The sequence below is a fragment of the Hoplias malabaricus genome, chromosome 1 (genome assembly GCF_029633855.1).
Source record: "Hoplias malabaricus isolate fHopMal1 chromosome 1, fHopMal1.hap1, whole genome shotgun sequence".
NCBI classification, from domain to species: domain Eukaryota; kingdom Metazoa; phylum Chordata; class Actinopteri; order Characiformes; family Erythrinidae; genus Hoplias; species Hoplias malabaricus.
This window is the reverse complement of record NC_089800.1, coordinates 63,571,003-63,591,214: the sequence shown is the minus strand read 5'-3', so window position 1 is coordinate 63,591,214 and position 20,212 is coordinate 63,571,003. Positions and strand designations below refer to the sequence as shown.

Here is a 20,212-nt window from a genome sequence, read left to right as displayed (position 1 = left end):
GGGGGACGCTGTGGCCGAGTTCAGAGGTGTCCTGCTGACCTTGTGAACATCGGAGAAACGTAACCAAGAGCTTAGAGCTTCAAATACAGCGTTATTGCCCAGTGGAGCTTGTCATTTACAACATTTCATATAAATAAATAATAGGAAAAAAACAGGAAACGCAGCGGTTCACTGGAAAGAACCAAGGTTCCAAGAATCAGGAACTGAACCGGTTCAAGAACCGAAGTTCATTTGGTAGAAAAGCACTATGGACGACAGCAACAAATCAGTGTTCCGATTGGTTAAACAAACCTCACGATTTGATTGGTTCAGCTAAAGCTTTCCTATTGGTCCATCAATTGGCCGTCAAAACAGGGTCTTAAATCCGCAACTACAAAAAGAGATTTGCACACGCAGCAGAGAAGGCGAATGTGTGGATTTTGTCCACCTCATTCAAAAACTTCCACGGTCACATTTGGAACCTTAAAATTGTTTGCTCTTGCACATTTTAAGCCGTTTGAGAAGGTACTGATTCACACGCGACACTTGATTTACAAGTGCAAATCTTTTTTACACATTTGTGAATTTAAATTATTATTATTGTTGTTGTTTTAAATTTGTGCATTCAAATAAATTTGTGGGTTTTAGTTTTACGTGTATGTAGTTGCTCAAACGCAGTTACAGATTTCGTTTTACGTGCATGTAGTTGCTCAAGCACAGTTACAAAGACCGTTACATTTGTGAGTATTGTTTTACAAACTCAAAATCTTTTTGACACTTTTTTGACTCCATACAAAGCGCCCCTCCCATTTTTAGCATTTTTTTTAAAAGAACGGTGTGTAGTTACTCTTTAAAAAGTTCTATCATCCATAATTGCTACAATGAAACCATGACTTGTTTATGACTACCGATCAAATTACTTTAAAAAGACTCCTCAAAATGATGATAAAATGTTAAATCTAAGATGTCTTTTGATTTGATTATCTACAATCATTAATTCATCATATCTGTCCATGACGTTAAAAAAGACAATTTCAGCAGCATATAATATGCCACCATAAATATTTCAATATTTTTATATTTCAGTAATTTTATGGAGTCACTTGTAATTTAACAGCATTGCACATTGTCCTTCAAAAGTTTCTTAATTATATATATATAAACACATTGTAATGTCTCCATTTAAAACCAGAGATGGCATGATCCAGTGTCTAATTTTTTGTGGTCTGTTTTTCCTGTGAGGTTGTAATTCGTCAGTGTCCTATAATTAGGATATTTTACATTTGAAATTATGCACTTATTTAATATATATATCATTATAAGATTAGTTTTTAGAAAATTTGCTTTGGCCATGTTAATGGTTTAAATATGGGAAAAAAATGTGTATCAGATTAGTGATTAGTGAAATTTGTATCCAAATTACAGAAACTTTTTTTTTTTCAGTTTCAAGCCTGCACATTAAACGAACATTTATTTTTGTTGGTGGAGTTTGTTTGTTGAAGTTTCTCAGGGGTCTTGCTGTGACAGGAATGACCCCCAGGGTAAATTTTGCAGTGTACTTATAACCCACTTTGGCTCTGGACATTAGGGCAAGCAGAAACTTTTTGAAAACCCAAATGAGGATAAGTCCAAGAAGACTTCAGTGCCACACTTCCATGAGTGACCATACAGTCTACTATACAATACCTAATTGCTGACAGACAGTACCTTCTGGTATTTTTTTTATGATGGACCGACAGAGAGACATGCATGCTTCTGTTTCTCCTAAATCATATGAAAAAAACAAAAGCACTCCCTTGTATAGTAAATATGTATAACTCAAAAGTGTTCAGTGTTGAATAGTCTTTGAATGGTGCTGCATACAGGTTACCTCAGTATTCCCTCCCCCTCCAATGTCAAAGTTTAGAAGCGAAAAGGTTGCACATCGCTTTGGTTACCTCGTTAGAGAACAAGGCTGCTTTTAAATATTTGATCTTTTTTGGCTGCGTCCCCACGAGTCCTATTTCCCCCCTTTGCCTCGTCTTTTGTTCCATGTCCTCATGTTGCAGCTAAGGCAGCTAAAGCAGTCTTGCAGCGTACGCACAGTCACATGGCCTCAGGGTTTTGAGATAGTGAGTTTTTTGATCGGGATCTGGTGACTGGTCTTAAGGCTCTAGGAGGAGGCTGAAAAAAGTAAGAGATAGGGAGAGCCAGAGAGAGAAAAAAATGGAAAGAAAGTAGTGGTTAGGCAAAGATAAGTACATAAAAAAACAGAAATAAACGACAAAGTTCTGGCCACCACAGAATCAAGAGCTTACATGTTGAATTTAGACACACCTCTAAATTAAAATGTCTTACCTGTGACCATTTATACTCTGCAAATAATCAAAAGTCTTTCCACACAACCTCTCAGAACAAGCACCTATGAGTGTGTAACTGGTTTGTATCAACAGCTAAAATGTGACTAATGTGACAAAATTTGTCTAATGAACTAAAAATTTAAAGAATTTATGACAGAACATGCTTTACCTATGTTATGTTAAACATTTGACCTACATTTTGTAGACTCTTGTTTTTAGAAGATTATACTCATAACCAAGGCAGCATGCAGTATCCTGAAGCAGATTCTTCTTTGGCACCAATGTCAGCTTTAAAATAATTTCTGCCTGAAGAAAACCCCAAATATTCCAAAACAAACATTATTACATATTTCTGATAAATGATCAGATCATTCTAAATGCTTGGAAGAAAAAAAGATGCAAGATCATGTTTCAAAGCCTTTTAGTCATTAATCTCCACCCCTCTTGATGACTCAGACTTTGTATAATCTTCCTTGAATGCTGCACCATTGTGGGAACATTTTTAAAATATTATAAACACACAGATCACAGTTTCTTATGGAACCTAGTCAAAAGAGCCATTCCACACAGCAGCCTCTGGTTGAACCATGTTGATTAGTTATTGAGTGTGTTAGTGAAAATAACCAGGTTAAAGGCACCACAGCCAGGCACTTCATGAACCAACTAGTCTAAAAGCAAGGCTACCTCGGGGGCGCGCCTTTTAAGCAGTCTGAGTTGGGCTGGGTTGGCTGGAATGCCTTCCCCAGTCCCACTGTCTTCTGGCACCTCTGATGCAGTGGGTGGAGGGTGTGGGGGGTCATCCTGGGAGGGCTCAGGACATTCAAGGGGCTGGCTTGGTTTCATCAAGGGTGACAATGAAGTCGGAGTGGATATGGGAGTCAGAGGGCAAGAAGTCTCGATAACAGCGTATTGCTCCAAATTCAGTGTCTCAAACTCAGTCATGTCAAACTCCTGGCCTGCACCATGACAGTAGGGGCATCAATAAAAGGCCAGATTGAGTATACAATTTTTCAGTACATGATCTTGAAAACACAAGCTGGATTTCTGAATGTAAAATACTGGCATGTTTACCACATAAAAAATGACTGGGAGCAGTAGCTGAACAACTTAGTATAGGTGAGTATCTGATTGGCTGACAGTACATTTATTTGCCATAGATAACAACAAGCAGAACAATGACTGATAGGACAGGACTTACCCTTGTTGTAGCCAGTCTCTGATTTGCTGCGCATCATAGCCCGTGTTCTGTGCTGGCTGGATGCTTGTTGAGTGGTTACTGAGGCAGGGTTCTTTGTCTGACCTTCTGAATCTATGGAGGACAGGTCCTGCATGCTAAAACTCCGGAGACGATCTGATAGTACACCTTGACTCTGTAAAATAATTTGAATTTGTTAAAGCATTTTAAACAAACAGTACATAATAAGTTTACCTTAATATTACAGTTTCAAAATCCAATGATCTGTAATAGGGAGAATAAAACTGTCTTGGGTATGCTAGGTTTTTCTGTCTGTCATTGCTCATTTGCTCACGGCAAAATAAGGCGTCTTGAGAGAATGGAGAGAATATTGAAAAGCACAAAACAAGATCAGGATATTGCTCTATTCCAGCTCCATAGGTGGGTAATGTTAACTAATTTTTGCTGTTTCAGTTAACTTAAGGTGAAATTTGCAAGGCATCTAACAGCATTATTGAAATATATAACTTGTGTTACCAATTAGTTTCAGTGGTAATTCAAACAGTGAATTAAAACTTGCAGACAAGTTAAACTTCTGGCAAGTACAAAATACAGTTGTTTTTTTTAACTCAGACATACTCTTCCACCTTAAATGATGCTGAGCTTCTGAATGTAAACAAACCAGAGAGAACAGTGCTTCCTCACAATTGTACACGTCCTCTGTAACACCATATGTGCTTTAATTTTAAACCTAAAACACCGGAGTACAGAGCCAAAACGTTTAGAAGTGTTTTGTTTTTGGTGTTTTTATATTGGTATATATTTTATATTGCTGTCTTTTTACAGTTTGAAAAGGATATTTTGGTTTTAATTGCTTCATTCTGATCAGGGTTAAAGTCGGAATGGTGCTCAGAATCACAGGGTTCATAGGAGGAACATGCCCTGAATAAGGCCTGTGTTCTATTTTAGGCATACATGTGAACATTATTAATAGTTATATTTTTGACATACCCTTCATGTTCATTTATTGTTATTTATTAACTTGACCCTGTTTGAGGCAAGTGTGTGATGATTTATGAAAGGAAGTATGCAAAATGCTTATTTTAGTGGGTTATGCATTACTTTATGACTACACTAATAATTCTAATGCAAAATAGAGAAGTAAACTTCATTCACCAAATGTTTTTGCTGAGCAAATACATTTAGGATAAAGTGAGAATTCTACGTTTCAATTTAAACAAATTTATTACATTGACAGTGTACTGAAAAAACTTAGAAAGTTACCACCTTCACTTTCAATAATTCCAATTTATCCTGATCAGTCTTTTCTTTATGCAGTAGCCATGTGTCAGTAGCAAACACTCACTTTTGTGGCAGCCATCACTGCAGCCGTTGCAGCCACATTGAGTCCTTTTCTTCCAAAATGCACCAGAGTATCATAACTCTTGTCCTTCGCTTGGCACAGGTATTCATCAATGTCCTGGAAAACGTAAATCATGATCAAAAGTGGAAAATCAGCATCTCACATAGCATTCTTCAGTTCACCCACAAAAGAGCATGTAGTTGTGGGTGTTTCAACCCTTTCTCAAAATCATAATCAGTGTCTTTGTCTCTTCCGCTTTTTGCCCTATGATTGTGTCCCTGCACTCTTCCTTTGTTGCAACCCTGACGAATTTCCTGCAGTACAAATAAAGGACAGAGGAAAGCTTTTGGAAAAAACCAACATGTAATTTCCTTTCACTACACACTGACCAGGAATATGTCCCCCAAACACATTACAGGAAACAGGGTCAAAATCACACTTTCCTAAGGCCACTTATATCTTCAAATTTCCTTCAATCCTGTCTGCTTTGCACAATCCATGGTAGCTATGTAGCTGCCTGCAAAAGCCTAAAATGCAGCGGTTAACAAGATTGTTCATCATTAAAACAACTGAAAGCATTTGTTTGGTTTGCTTAGTCTATTTACAAAGAGCCTGAAATGTCCAAAATTACAGCAAAAGTAAACATTTATCTATACTACAAAAAGCTTACCTTTTCTTTAGAGGACAATGTGGGGTGAACAAATTTCCTATAAAGCACACTGGATCCCTTTGTGTAGGGTGAAAGTAACCACACTACAAAAGCAATTTTGAGCTCATAGTAGAACGGAAGCCTTCAAAAGATATAAGAGATGAGTCATTCTCCCAAGTGTCAAGACATAGTCAACAGGCACAAATAACATACAGCCACAGACTCAGCTCTAATGGTCAATGGGAAAAAAAGAAAAAGAAAAAAAAACACTTTTTCACTTACCAGCACAAAAATATATCCGTGACAACTTCAGCTGTAGTGAACAGTGCAAATATTATCCAGTACATCATCCATTTTACCTGTTTAAAAGATATTATGTAATGTGTCATGTTCATGATGTTTATGGATCAATAAGCTCATGCATATATAAGATGATGCTGATAAAATAAGTCTATAACTCTCTATAAAGAAAATCCTCACATACTCACATATTCTCTCACATCTTTAGATTTAACAGCTTTATACGATGAATAAGCAGGATAAAGGGTCCCAAATATGAGCCTGTCAGACACAGGGGAGCATCAATAAAAGCATAAATACACGGATTACAAATTAAGTGTCAAAGCTCATGACATCAAAATGACTCATCTTCTTCAACTTGAGATTTATTTATTCCAAGTCTTTTTATTATTATTATTATTATAAAGATAAATTAGAAATCACTGTAAAATTTCCTTCAAAACTGTGATAATTTTCCTAGCAAAATATTATTAAGGATTGTCTTTGAGCAAGCTGAGGTTTTTATTTATTTATTTATTTTTTAAATGAAAATAATCAGGTGACCCATAATATTACTGGTTAATATTACTTTCAGCCAGTGCTACAAAGTGGCATTGAAAATTTTAATTCAAAAGACATTTTAGAGTAAGACAGAAATTGCTAAATTTTGATCAAATGTTACAAGAATATGCTTTTTATGTTACAAATTATGATGAACTGTTATTACATCCACACAAACTCTATATGCATATACATGTTTAATAGCCTAATAACAATTTCATTTATAGCTTAATTTAATATTTAAATATGAAATACTAATGATTTACAAAGCTATACTCCTGACTGCCAGCTTGAGCAAGGATAACAAGCTATTCCAATAGGAGTCCTTAATCTAGACTTCTAATGCTGCATTAACCTACCTTTGTCACATAAATAAAATTCTAACTTGCTCCAACTAAGAAAAATGTAAGTAAATATAAACAGTGAACACACTTCCAGTGGCTATGATCATGTAAAAAATCTTATGGAGGTCTACAGTCCTAACCTTGTGTAGTTCAATTTTTGTCACTCCAGATCTTCTACAAGATAAACTGTTTATCTTAACGTGTATTGTAGATCTAGTGTCTCCAGGCTGCAGTGTGCAGGCCAGTGCGCCCCTGATCATTTTCCAAGTTTACATTCTGCAAGCTTGACGAAAATAGTTCTTTGACTGATCATAAGTCTACTGAAACCAACTCAGTGAAGGAAAACAAAGCTAAATGGCTTTTGCTTCAGAGATGAGTTTTAATGTCAAGAATCAAGAAAACTCTGGAAGGAGTCACACTGAACAGGCACCTGTCTTCAAGTATTTCTATTCGTGAGTGCTCTTTCAGGCCTCACAGCTCAGCAACAGCTGCGGGTTTGACCTGATCAAATGACCGACCTACATACAAGCTGTCTGAGAGCACACACACACACACACACACACACACATACACACACTTTCACAAAGACAGTGGCCCAGCTAAACCTTTCAACTTTAGGACAGCAACTTGGCACCCTCTGTGCCTTTCTACATATCTATGTTTAGCATTTGAGGGCCATCTAATGTCTTATCAAAATTTGCCTATGTAATGTAATCTGAAATTGTAATCTAAATGTAATTGAATCACTATTTTGAGGTGTGGCTAATACATTCACATGGAAGAAATCATTTTCCAAGTATCTTTACTGAATAATTACTGAAAAACATAAACCTGTAGAGAGACCTGTCGATTATGACTTGGTTCAGCAGTCCAAAAAGGGCTGAATTATTATTAACATTTTATTCCTAATATTTTAAAAATGTATATTTATATAATTTTTTAAAAACATGTTAAACACATCCCTTGTGCTGCTCTAATTTTTATTTAGCAAAAAAAAAAGTATGAATTAAATGGATGAATAGATTTTAAAAATAGTAAATTAGGATTTTAAAACCACCATTAAGAGACATGCACAGCCTATATCTAACTGCACTATTTTCAATGCTTTTGTTTGTGTTAATACAGAATTGTTTTCTTAAGCAATGCAACAAATATTGGATGAATTTCACAATCCAGAACGTCCCCAAAATTTGTGAAAGCTGAGTTACTAACAGAAATCCCCAGTCCATATATTTTTTTTCTAATTCACAATATCCAGAATCCATTTCTTGAGACAGCTGACCCATCCCATTGTTTTCTGAGAACCACCAAAGCCAGGCCCACTGTAAATCATTGTAAAAACATTTTTAAAAGTGCTAGCGTTGTTACTGTTTAGTTTAAATCTGCAGGTCGGGGATTTCCTCAAACTCCAAGTCTACGAATGGAATATTCTAGAAATAAATCAACGTATGCCGCTATACATGCGCGAATAACAGGACAGATCACGTCACACGTCTTTGTCTGGCCCTTATTTAAAACTGGATTTCACAGACTATATCACTCCAACATGGGTCTTTCTGGAGCAGTAGTCTTTTTTAAACGACGAGCCCACCACACCTTGTAGAGCAAACACTGTGAATATAAATAAACCCGGTATTCCCTTCAGCTGATGCGGGGCGATATGACTCCATACTGTTCTGTCTAGAATTATATCATAAGCGAAAAGCCCCGCACCTTGCGCTTCAAAGAGACGGAAATGAAACAAACCCGTAATATATCTGTGCAAAGACTCAGACCTCCGCTTTTGCCAGAGGGGGAACAATAATCATAATCCTAAGCATAGAACAAACGGACTTACACCACAAGTCTAGAAATGATCCAGGAGACCATCGCGCTGAGGAGGATAGCTTGTTGTCCGGAGGGCGGAGTTTCCTGCTGTCTGTCTGTTACCAGGCGCTCCGGCAGCGCACGCGCTCTGGCGGAGTGCGCGCGCGCTCTGAGGGCTAGAATTTTCAGAAAACGAACTAATTGGTGGCGTGGTCTCTCCGGAGGCACGTGCCATTCCCTTTACCTCCCAGGCCCGTCCAAAATACATACCTACAACATTAAACACGGTTCTTCAATGGTTATTCGGCAAAGACCGTGATTCTAATATCATGGACACCAAAATAACGATAAAAATCCACACACTTATCTTTGCCTACACTCTAATAAGTGTAACATAATGTATGTTGTAACATTTTAACCAGACCTATACTTCATTCATTCATTATCGGTAACCGTTTATCCAGTTCAGGGTCGCGGTGGGTCCAGAGCCTAGTTGGAATCATTGGGCACAAGGCAGGAATACACCCTGGAGGGGGCGCCAGTCCTTCACAGGGCTATACTTAATTCAGTTGAAGAATAATTTATTGTTTAGGGGTTAAACAGGTTTTCTTTATGTCGAAAATCGTAGGTTTATATTTGGGTTAAAAGCTGACTGTAGCACTGGAACTAGAACACAAGGGCAAAAAGAACACGATGCTCATGTGATGCCTAAACTGCGTAAAGTACAGTGAACAACCACCATTCATCGACTAATAATTGTGTCCACTTTTGCCAAAACCCACACAATAGGGTCAGTTTCAGGCTACACCCCAAGGTTTCTTGAATTTTGAGTTTTTTATCTTAAGTAATTTACTGCGTCTGTGTGACGACTGTGTTTTATGGAGCAGGAACAGAGCAACATTCTCAAATCTTCATTCAATATTTATATTTGTACAAATATATGATTCACATATGATTCTGTCCCTGTGTCCAAAATGGCTCCCTATTCAATATTCTCTATATAGTGCATTAATATAGAGAACTGAATTCAGGAGGGCAGAACCCCAAAATAGTGCACTATATAGTGAATAGGGCACAGTTTTAGACACAGCGTGTGTCTTCCCCTCTCTGAATACCACCTTAGCAGCACACACGGGATGACGCAGACACAGTCATCATGTGCAATTTCTAATCTACATTGCTCCTACCCCCCCCCCCCCCCCCCCCATCCTGTGTAGGAGCACAAACACCCCCTGTTCCTGATTGCCTGGAGTAGTTTTGGTGTTCTGTTTGAGCCACTAATTGTTTCTCATTTACAGAGCCCAGACTAGTTACAAGCACTGGATTTTTACAAAAAATATAGTGTATCAGAATAATATGCAAAATCTTTTACGGAACACTACATATTATTATTACCTTAAAATTACAGCTTCAGGCTCATTGTAATGTTTCACCTTTCCTGCGATAGGAGAATAAAGCCTCTGTCCTTGCTATTCCAGGTTCAACACTGCAGAAACTGCACTATGTAACTTTTGGAGGAGGTTAGGAAACCTCTCCCTCTTTAGCTTATAGCAGCTGCAAATAAGTCTAATATTTCTGTGACATAATACATTTTTTTATGTGCAAACAGGGTGAATTTTGGATTATATTAAACTTTGTTATGTGGGCCCTTTAAGAATGGCCAATGCCATTTGGCAGTCAGTTGTGAGGGAGTTTTTTTAAAGCCCTTAGTCACTGTAGAAGCCACAGCCCTCCATTAGAAGACAATTGTACAGAAAATGTGTAATCAGCCTGATAGAATATGGGTGCTTTCACTTACAGGCAACAAGGAAAACCCATAGTTGTTTAAAGAAACATGAAAAGCTGATTCTCTGTGGATGTGACCTATCAAGATACACAAAAAGTGAAGACAGTCTCAGGTTACCTGACACAGGGGCAAATAAATCCAGTGGGTCATGTGAGTTATAAGAACCCAATTAATCAAAAGTACACCTTAAATGTTACTACCTAATTGTAACAGCTGAGGGATGATGAAAGGTTTGAAAGTTAGAGGCAAATCCATGATTTTTAAAATTACTGCAGTGCTGTGAATGCTCCACCAGCCAAATACCTATTCAGGGTGGACCTGAGAGAGAATGCAGTCTGTAACTGAAGAACTGCAAAGTGCTCCTGTATGGTAAATGGAGCTGAAAAATGTACAATGAGTGCAGAAACAAGAAGGGGGACACAATTTTATGGTTTATGAGTGTAATGAATATACACAGCACGGCAAAGTGTATATTTACTGATCCTGCATCTACACATTTAATATTAGCTCTGTCCACTAATGTCTTTTCTAGGACTGCTTTTGGTACAGTGAAGGGCAGTTGGAACAAAAATATCATTCTAATGTCCAAGAATGTTTAAATAATTAAAATACGTATAATTCTACACTAATTCTGCAAGTGAACCTATACATACTTATACATACACACACACACACACACACACTCCAAAAAATTAGAATATCATGGAAAAGTTGATTAATTTCCATAATTCCATTCAAAAAGTTAAACTTTCAAAGATCATAGATGCAGGGCCCACTATTTAAACAATTTCAAGTAATTGTTTATATTCACATAATTTGGGCTTCCAGCCCAGAAAACCCATGAAAACAGATTTAAAAAAATTAGAATACTGTGGAGAAATCAGCCCAAACTAATACTCAGTTTTTGCAGAAAAAATTTTAGGATCACATCAAATCTATCAAAATATCAAATATCAAATCTATCAAAATACTTTCAAAACGATATGTCAATCTTCAATACTTGGTCGGGAATCCCTTTGCTTTATTCACTGCCTCGATGCGACATGGCATTAAGGCAATCAGCCTGTGGCATTACCTGGGAGTTATGGAAGCCCAGATTTCCTTGGTGCTTGCTGTCAGCTCTTTGTTGTTGGGTCTAGTGGCCCTCATTTTCCTCTTGAGAATTCCCCATAGATTCTCAATGGAGTTTAGGTCCGGTGAGTTGTCTGGCCAGTCAAGCACTGTGATGGCACGGGCATCAAACCAGGCTTTGGTGCTTCTGGCGGCATGGGCAGGGGCCAGGTCCTGCTGGAAAATGAAATCTGCATCTCCATACATAGCCGCAGCAGAAGGAATCATGAAGTCCTCTAAAACCTTCTGGTAGACTGTTGTGGTGACCTTGGATTTAAGAAAGCAGTTTACCAACACCTGCACCAGACATTGCACCCCAAATCATGACTGACTGTGGATATTTCACACTGGACCCCAAGCCGTTTGGGTTCTATTCCTCACCTGTCTTCCTCCAAACCCTTGGACCTTGATTCCCGAATGAAAGGCACACTTTACTTTCATTGGAATAGAGGACCATGGACCACTGACCAACGCTCCAGCCCTTTTTCTCCTTGGCCCAGCTGAGACGCGTCCTACGTTGGCTCAGAAGTGGCTTGACCAGAGGAACCTGACAGTTGTAGCCCATCTCCCGGATGCATCTGAATATGGTGGTTATTGAAGCCTCATTCCACTTTCTGGATCTCTGCCAGATTCTTGAATCTTCTCTGTTTGATAATCCATTGAAGCCCACGGTCATCTCTTTTGCTGGTGCATCTTCTCCTGCCACATTTTGTCTTTCCACAATACTTTTCATTGATAGGCTTGGACACATCACTCTGTAAACAGCCAGCCTCCTTAGCTATGAACTTCTGTGGCTTACCCATCCTATGGAGGGTATCAATGATGGTCTTCTGGCCAGTTGTTATGTCTGCAGTCTTCCTCATATTAAACCAAACTTAAACAATTGAACCAAACTGAAACAATTTAATGACACTTGGGGAAACCTGTACAGGTGCTTTGAGTTTAGTACATGATTAGTGTGTCACACTCGGTTTAAAACATTCATGCCCTGCAAAATTCAGGCTGATTTCTCCACAGTGTTCAAATATTTTGAAATCCTGTTTTCGTGGGTTTTATGAGCTGGAAGCCCAAATTATGTGAAAATAAACATTTGAAATCGTTTAAATTGTGGGCCCTGAATCTATGAAAGTAACTTTTTGAATGGAATTATGGAAAATAATCAACTTTTCCATGATATTCTACACTTTCCTCCATTTTGTGCACACACAAAACCAGTTTTCATTTTACATTTACTGTATTGGAATGTAGAAAACTCGTCATCCATCATGGACGGTGATATTAGCTTAAGGAAAACAATGAATCACGATCAAATTTATGAGACTAAATTTTTTATAAAATATTTGAAGCCAGGGGAACTGCCCAGAAGTTAGTTAAATATCTTTGCTCTACATTGAAAAACATGCATCTCTCAACATAGGAACTTGACAGGATAAGGAAAAATCCTTATTAACTTTCAATGGAATTCAATATAAAAACTTCATTGTAATTTGGTAATTTTAAAGTAATTTTGGAGCATTTCTACTTGTCCATTCATCATGAAATTCTGACAGTGTGAAGGACAGCTGCTGTGTTCATATGATGTAGTGAACTAATATCCACAAAAATAAAATTACATGTTTTTAATTGGACAGCAACAATATACATCTTCATTTAAAGGTTGCAGTGCCCTCATAAAGCCATCCAACATAAAAGAAAAAAAAGACAAAGGACGTCCATAAGTGTGATATAATTTACAAATTTCTGTAAGAAGTCCCAAAATAGACGGCTCCAAAGACGCTCTATACAACATGTGCTGAATGAATACATTGTATTTTTGGGCTTTTGAGGAAAAATCAGCAACTCAGTCTTACATAACAATAGGGTCACTGCTAGTGTTAATAGGTTTTATATATTTAACAATAAAACTATAAAAATATGTAGAGCTGATTTAAGAACACAGTTGAAATGTGTTCAAATAGAAAAGAAACAGAAACAAGGACATAACTGTAGCATAAGTTTGGAACACACTCAAATTTTAAGGTCAGAGTTATGAGTCATTTTCAACATGAGGCACTACGAGGAGACACAATGCAAAAGGAGTATCATCAACGTCTACCCGCAAATGAGCCCATTACAGACACATAACAGTCAGTCGTCACATCATAGCGAGGAACGACTCATGGTCCTGCATCTATAAACAGTAAAAATCCTAAAACATTTGCTGAGGATTAGACAATGAACACAGGTGTAATATTCTAAAATCTTGGGTTTTACCAGCCAGGATTTTTCCTGGAAACTTCAATACAAATATGTCAAGGTGTAGATTTGCTCTTGACATTGGCGGAGACCTATGAATCTACTACCCGCCCACCCCCACACCAACCCTATTGCCTGTTTTTTTTTTCCCCCTCTTTGCTCCATCATAAAACAACACTGTAAGAGAACTGACAATTCACAATTGGTTGTGCAGTTAATTTCCAAACCATGTTATTCATAGCTACAGATGATTTTAGCCTGCTGTTATTATGGTGGACTCATTTCATTAGCGAACTTGACTTTAAGTGACTTACATATTTCTTTGAAAAATAGCTCATGTCCAACTTCTTTTTTGCTGCCATCCTCAATCGCTTGACACCCAATGTGTCAAACATGTTGCACCTGAGTCTTGCACAGTAAGACTCTGATATATGACTGCAAAGTTTTCCTTCCAGTTTTGGCGCTGCTAACAACCAAACTAGAGACTCGTGTGACAGCAGAGAAAGGCACAGCCATTATTGGTAGGGACAATTCCATCGCTGAATTAATACAAGACAATACATTAATAATTAATTAATACAATACAAGACAATCCTTGGATATTGGTAGGGGACACGTCCCCTCTATCCATGCTAATTCTATGCCCTTGTATTAGGTCAGCAAACAATTCTGATTTTTGGAGTGGTCATGAGAAATTTTAACAATAAACTTTATTCCTAAGTGCAAAAGTCTGCATTTGAAATTACAGTGAGTTAATGGAGTTTCAACTCTGACATCCTTCCTAAACACTAGCTCTGGAGCATGGGCCTAGTTGTAATACACAACAAAATTCAATGGATTTAATAAATCCTGCTACCAGCCAGATCACTGAGCCCATGACATATTGTGGTGGGTTTAATTCAAAATTGATGTAAATACAATTATCAATATCTAAATATTTATACAGTATTTGCATACAATGTCTATCATGAATTCCTCCTCCTTAATCAAGCCAAACTTGTAAATTGTTGTAGAGAGAAGCAGCATTCACTTTAGACACTAAATAAGGCTTGTGAAACTACAATAACAATAACAAACACAGAAGGGCAAGACCATCACCAAGATGACTGCACTGAAACAGATCCGTGGCCAATTTGTACAGATATAGGCATAGACATAGACTGAATATGGAATTACTTAAAAAGAAACTGCTCACTTTTTGATCATATGTATATAAGTGAAGCAAAGTTCTGAACTCACGTTTCCCTTCGTCTCATTTTCTGTGTGAAATTATTATTGAGACAGCTGAGAAAATGAGACAACAAAGGAGAAAGCAATTCAGTATAATGAGATCTATGCCTATGCAGTCTTAGAGTTGTCTTCTAACTTCTCAGTTCTGCTAGCCTGGACTGCATTTCTTCAATGTCCTCCTCTTCATCTTCTGAGGCTGCTGTGGCTCCAGCCTCGGGCACTGGTTCAGGAAGAGCATCTGTGACTTTGCTGGGAGCTTTTCCAAGTGTACCTAAAATTAACCAAAACAAAAACACTTGACATCAGATGCTGATAGCTTAGATGACTGTTTATATTTAATGCATGCCTAAATATAGGCTTTAAAATATCAGGAATGTATGAGTAACATAACTCTAATTCCAAATATGGTAACATAAAAAGCCTGCCGAAGGTAGTATGTATTTTATCAGGAAAAAATTAAATCTGTGCTCCTGGTCTCTAGTTTCTTACCAGCTGTGATCTCAAACAAGATCCTATCAATCTCAGCCTCTGCAGCTTCTTCCATTTCCTCCCCATCTTCCATGCTCTCAAACGTGTCCTCCAGCATTTCTTCTATGATTCCAGCCTAAAGATCACATACAGCTGGAGTCAAATATCTAAAATCAAATCCCATGTGAACATGTGTGTGTAGTAGCTTTACGACAGGGGTGCCCATCTCTGTCACAAAGTTTGACAACTATCCTTTCTCAGAATAATTAAGCTCATGAATAAATCACAAGGGTAGAGTAAGCAAAATCACTTATATATGTGCTGGATCCTGACTATTTAATATAAATGATATTCATGTCTACCATTTTGGAATTTTGTCAGCAGTTCAAACCTTCATCATCTCCTTTGAAAGTTCCCTCATGGTAGCCTGGATCTCTGGGACTTTAACCAGACTTTGCATGGCTTTCATGACCTCTGTGCTTTTTTGCAATGCCCCAGCCACTCTTAATACAGCTGTCAGAATACATAAACACAGAAACAATAGGCTTGATGACTACAAAGGATTCGGGATGTGAAAAAATAGGTTATTCCTACTTACCACTGATAAGTAATCAAGCTTTTAAAAGACATATTTGTACAACACTGGCAGAAATAATTACTATTTATCAGCCCAGCAACTTATTGAAGACAGTGCTCATAAAAATTTATCAATACTTACACAACTGATTTTTCATACTGAGGAGCACAGAGTTCATTTGGGCCTTGGAGGCATAAAGTTTGTTGACAGCCTTCTTTGACTGAATCATCTCTTTGGCAAGAATGATGCACACATCTTTCTGTCCCTTTTTGGCTGCATCTTTGATTGATCTCTTTACCTTCTCCTCCTCCCTCTGAATGTCTTGAAAACAACAACAATTTAAAAAAAAAAGGAAAATAAAAATGTTAGGCATCAAATCCAAAAACAAATTCACAGTCGAGTTAAAATTAGAATAATCTGCAACCAAAAAGGAATCTGTATAGTTACTTGGAAAATGTTTAATACGAGTTTGGAGAAATATTTCCAATATGTGAGGTGGTCTAAACACGTACCTCGGATTTGTCTGTCAATTACACGCATTTCTCTCCTTATTTTCAGTGACCATTCATTGATCTGTGAAGGAGAATGTAAGTTAGAATTACTAATTTGCAAAGCTCCAACCTGTGGCCGAATTAAACTGTTAGTCTTAATGGTACTGCTCTTCTTTTTTAATAATGACCAATAACATATTAAAGCATGAGAATATGGTAACTCTGCACATTTTTAAATGTAGAAATATTTCTATATTAATCTTTTCAAACAAAATTAGTAACGCTGTACTGTAATGATGCACGAATAATTATTTTATTACATACAACTTATTAGTGGTTTCTAGTTTACAATAAATAAAGGTGTGAATACAGCTCGCCCTCAAATCCCAGTGTCCAATATTAACGTTAGCTTACCAGTCCACCTGTCACAGGAGACTAAACAGTTAGCTAGCAGTCTAACTAGGCGTTAGCCAGCCAAATTTAAGAATTCGATCTGACAGCCGCTCAGTAAGATATATAGTGATATATACATTATATCATATAGGACACACAGTACAGTGCTTAATACTGCTTTAAGGAGATGTGTATTTATATCAGAAATAAAATTCTCTCAGTCACTGTCTTCGCTTAAGACCGTTTACGTTAGCAGACGAAGTAGCTAAATAACACTCCCTGCTACAGTCTATAGACTACTATTAACAGCATTACAGAGCGTTCAGACGCCGCTCACACATTCCCTTACCAGGTCTTTAGGCGGTCTTTCGTTAGTTTTACCGAAAAGCCCCATTGCGAAGCCTCAGTTTAAAGATAAACGACGACGAGAGCAACTAAAATCACATCACAACTCCACTTCCCCATTCCACGTCAATCGCGTAACAGTCTTGTTGTTCCAGCCCGTTTCAAAATAAAAGCAGGCGACACAGGACGTCACGCCAGTCTTTCTGGGGGGTTATTTTTTGTTTGGTTGTTTTTTTAAGGGGTTCGAGTACGAAGTGCTTGAAACCCTATTGTGTTTGTTCTGTTTTTTTTTTTTAATTTGTTATTATTATTATTATTATTATTATTATTATTATTATTATTATTATTATTTCTGCCTTAAAACGAATCGCACAGCCCCAACCGTAAGGCCTAGAGACTTGAGACTCGGTCAATAGGTAGTAGTCGGTCCGGCTATCAGCCCAATTGGCCTTAATGGGGCGCTACAGCGAAAGAAAATGCTTTCATTAAAAGATTTTCCACCCCGTGTGGCGTAGAGACGATTTTTTTTTCCTGATTCCTTGGGTCCTGCCGAATCAAAAAGATCGATACAACCACTAAGCTCCGCCCACTTAGATTTTTTTACTATTATTCATAATTTGCAATACATACTTTTGCGTATTCCTCCGTAGATTTTTGTCTAATTTTCTTGAGCTTGGTGTCAAAATGTTCACAAGAGTCTGAAGTTTAACAATTATCTTTAAAAAGTTGTAATTTTGATTCAAGATGGCCGCCATATGCAAATTAACCTCTTTGGCTTATTTTATGTTTTACTTAAAAATCTATAACAAATTCATGCTTTACTCAAATGTGTTTAAATTTCAGATTCTACTTTCAGACATGATTCTGAGGTAGCATGTCAAAGGAGGAGCCAATATTTCTCTAGGTGGCGCTGTAAAGACCACAAGTTTATATCTCAGCATCCGCAAGGTGGATTGGACCGCCATTTGGCATGCTGCTTCTGTGGGCAAGGCTATAAGCTGTCAGCAGCTGTTTGACAACTTTAACAAGGTCCAATCAGCATGAGATTTGAATGGTATGTCACTTCCTAAGTGCATAAAATTTTTTGTAAACATAGCCAGTAGGGGCGCTATATCAAGAAAATATGATATATTTCAGCGAATATTAAGCGTATTAACACACAGTTTGCTTCTCTTTATACTCTGCAGAGGGCCTCATAAATTTGTAATTGCAAGTGTTGTCAAAAATGCATCGTATTTTCTCGAATGGCCACTTGTTTGAAATTGAAGCTTTATGAACTAGTCCCTGGAATTTCACTTTATGCCCAAACAATTGACCTTGCTGGAATCTGCAGAAGCTGTTGGTAAATAATTATCAAAAAAAGTTCAACATTTGGACAAACTGTTGCCAAAATATTTCAATTAATTGAAGTGTGCAGAACTTTATAAATTCTTTCAGCTATAACTTAAACAAGTTAAGCCCAATCAAGACCAGACTTGACAGACCTATGTAGGGCCTTACCCTGAAACAGCATGACCAATCTACCAAAAGGGGGCGCTACAATTAGACAATAACTGATTAAATTAGCTTTTTATGTGTTATAGCGCCATCTAGGATTGCAGTGGCACCACAATTTAATCATGTCATATGATCCTCATACTGATCAAGCATGTGGAGTTTTGAAATTTTTGGGGAAAGAGTTTATGAGATGTAGGTGCATTTGTGATTTGTAGAATTCATGCTGGAACTCTGTTATTGGGAGGGGCCTGCAAGCCACATAGTGATGAAAGTTCAACATTGTATTGATATTTATCATAGTTCAGGTCTTTAGGATTCGGCTGATACCACATATGACCATTTTAGGTAAATATCCACATATCAGTATGCACCCTAAAAATTTTGTATATGCATTCCTATCATTAATTGCAGAGCAAAAATATGGGAAAGTAGTTATTTCTCACCAGCAGATGGCAGTCTAAGACTGTTGAACTGTTTGTTCTGTTGAACTACACTGGATCTGAGGTATTATGCAAAATGCAACGTGGAGCAAAGACCCTAAGGCTCAGAAACACCACACTTGGCAGCAAGGTACAGCAGGTGTGAAATGACTCAGCCAATGTAAATGACACTCCTTCGCCTCATGGTGGCCCTATAGCAAAGTGAAACGTGTTGAGTATTTCTCCTACACCGTGAGGCTTAGAGACAAAACCTTTTTTCCCCCTGATTCCTTGGCTTAAGCCAAACTATTTTTCCATTTGGATCATTTAGCTTAAAACCTACTTTTGTCAACTAGTCCGTGAAATTTTATCCAATTCTTTTGAGCTTGGTGCCAAAATGTTCGCATGAGTCAGACCCTCAGTAATTATCCAAATAATGTTGTAATTTTGATTCAAGATGGTCGTCAATATGCAAATGAACCTCTTTGGTTTATCGCATATTTCACATGAATGTCTGTAACTCCTTCGTACTTTAATCAAACGGGTTCAAATTTCAGATTCTACTTAGGGACATGATTTTAAAAGTAGCACCTCAGAGATGGCATGACAATTCATATAGGGGGCGCTGTTTAACTTGACACCTTGTTGACACATTTTCCTAGTGTAAACTTTGTTCTGAATACATTAACTCTTTGGAATGTATTTAATGATCGTTTAAAGGCTTGGGCCTATGGCCTGCAAAACTGCCCATTATGCGAGAACCCTATTATTTGCCGCTTGCGGCTATATTTTTTCTTTAATTTACCACGTTTTCTAACCGCTTTAGTTGATGATAATTTCCCTAAATAGCTAGGACCCCTCTCCAGCCACCCACTACTAGCAACCTGGTTATTTTATTTTATTTTATTTTATTTTATTTATTTTAATTCCTGTTAGTGTTTAGTTGGTGACTATGTTAGTGTATGATGCCCTGCTAGTTCACTCAGCCAATCACACACTGACACCTATGGACACATCTGTGCAACCAATCCAGCTACCAGCATGTGTTTTTGGTGGAAGGGTACTGGAGAACCTGAAGGAAACCCATACAGACACTGGGAGAACATACCAAACTCCTCACAGACAGAGGTAGGTATTGAACCTACAACCCCAGGACCCTAGAGCTGT

The 20,212-nt window shown here is 37.6% G+C and overlaps 2 protein-coding genes across 3 annotated transcripts; both read right to left on the bottom strand.

The window, feature by feature from the left end:
- Positions 1–670: 670 nt before the first annotated feature.
- reep1 (receptor accessory protein 1) lies at positions 671–8,594 on the bottom strand. 2 transcript variants are annotated; one of them, XM_066681357.1, is made up of 8 exons: positions 8,526–8,594; positions 5,993–6,065; positions 5,787–5,863; positions 5,526–5,646; positions 4,859–4,972; positions 3,517–3,688; positions 2,515–2,624; positions 671–2,142 (listed from the first exon to the last, which is right to left on the bottom strand). In XM_066681357.1, the coding sequence occupies exons 1-7, from the start codon at positions 8,555–8,557 to the stop codon at positions 2,548–2,550; spliced, it is 666 nt and encodes a 221-aa protein (XP_066537454.1). In that variant the 5' UTR covers positions 8,558–8,594; the 3' UTR covers positions 671–2,142; positions 2,515–2,547. The 2 variants fall into 2 exon arrangements, with proteins under 2 accessions (XP_066537454.1, XP_066537462.1); XM_066681365.1 differs by lacking the exon at positions 2,515–2,624.
- A 3,626-nt stretch (positions 8,595–12,220) lies between these two features.
- chmp3 (charged multivesicular body protein 3) lies at positions 12,221–17,263 on the bottom strand. Its single transcript, XM_066670510.1, has 6 exons — positions 17,134–17,263; positions 16,413–16,473; positions 16,042–16,221; positions 15,715–15,836; positions 15,345–15,459; positions 12,221–15,126 (listed from the first exon to the last, which is right to left on the bottom strand). Exons 1-6 carry the CDS (start codon positions 17,176–17,178, stop codon positions 14,987–14,989), a joined length of 663 nt encoding a protein of 220 aa, XP_066526607.1. The 5' UTR covers positions 17,179–17,263; the 3' UTR covers positions 12,221–14,986.
- Positions 17,264–20,212: the final 2,949 nt, after the last annotated feature.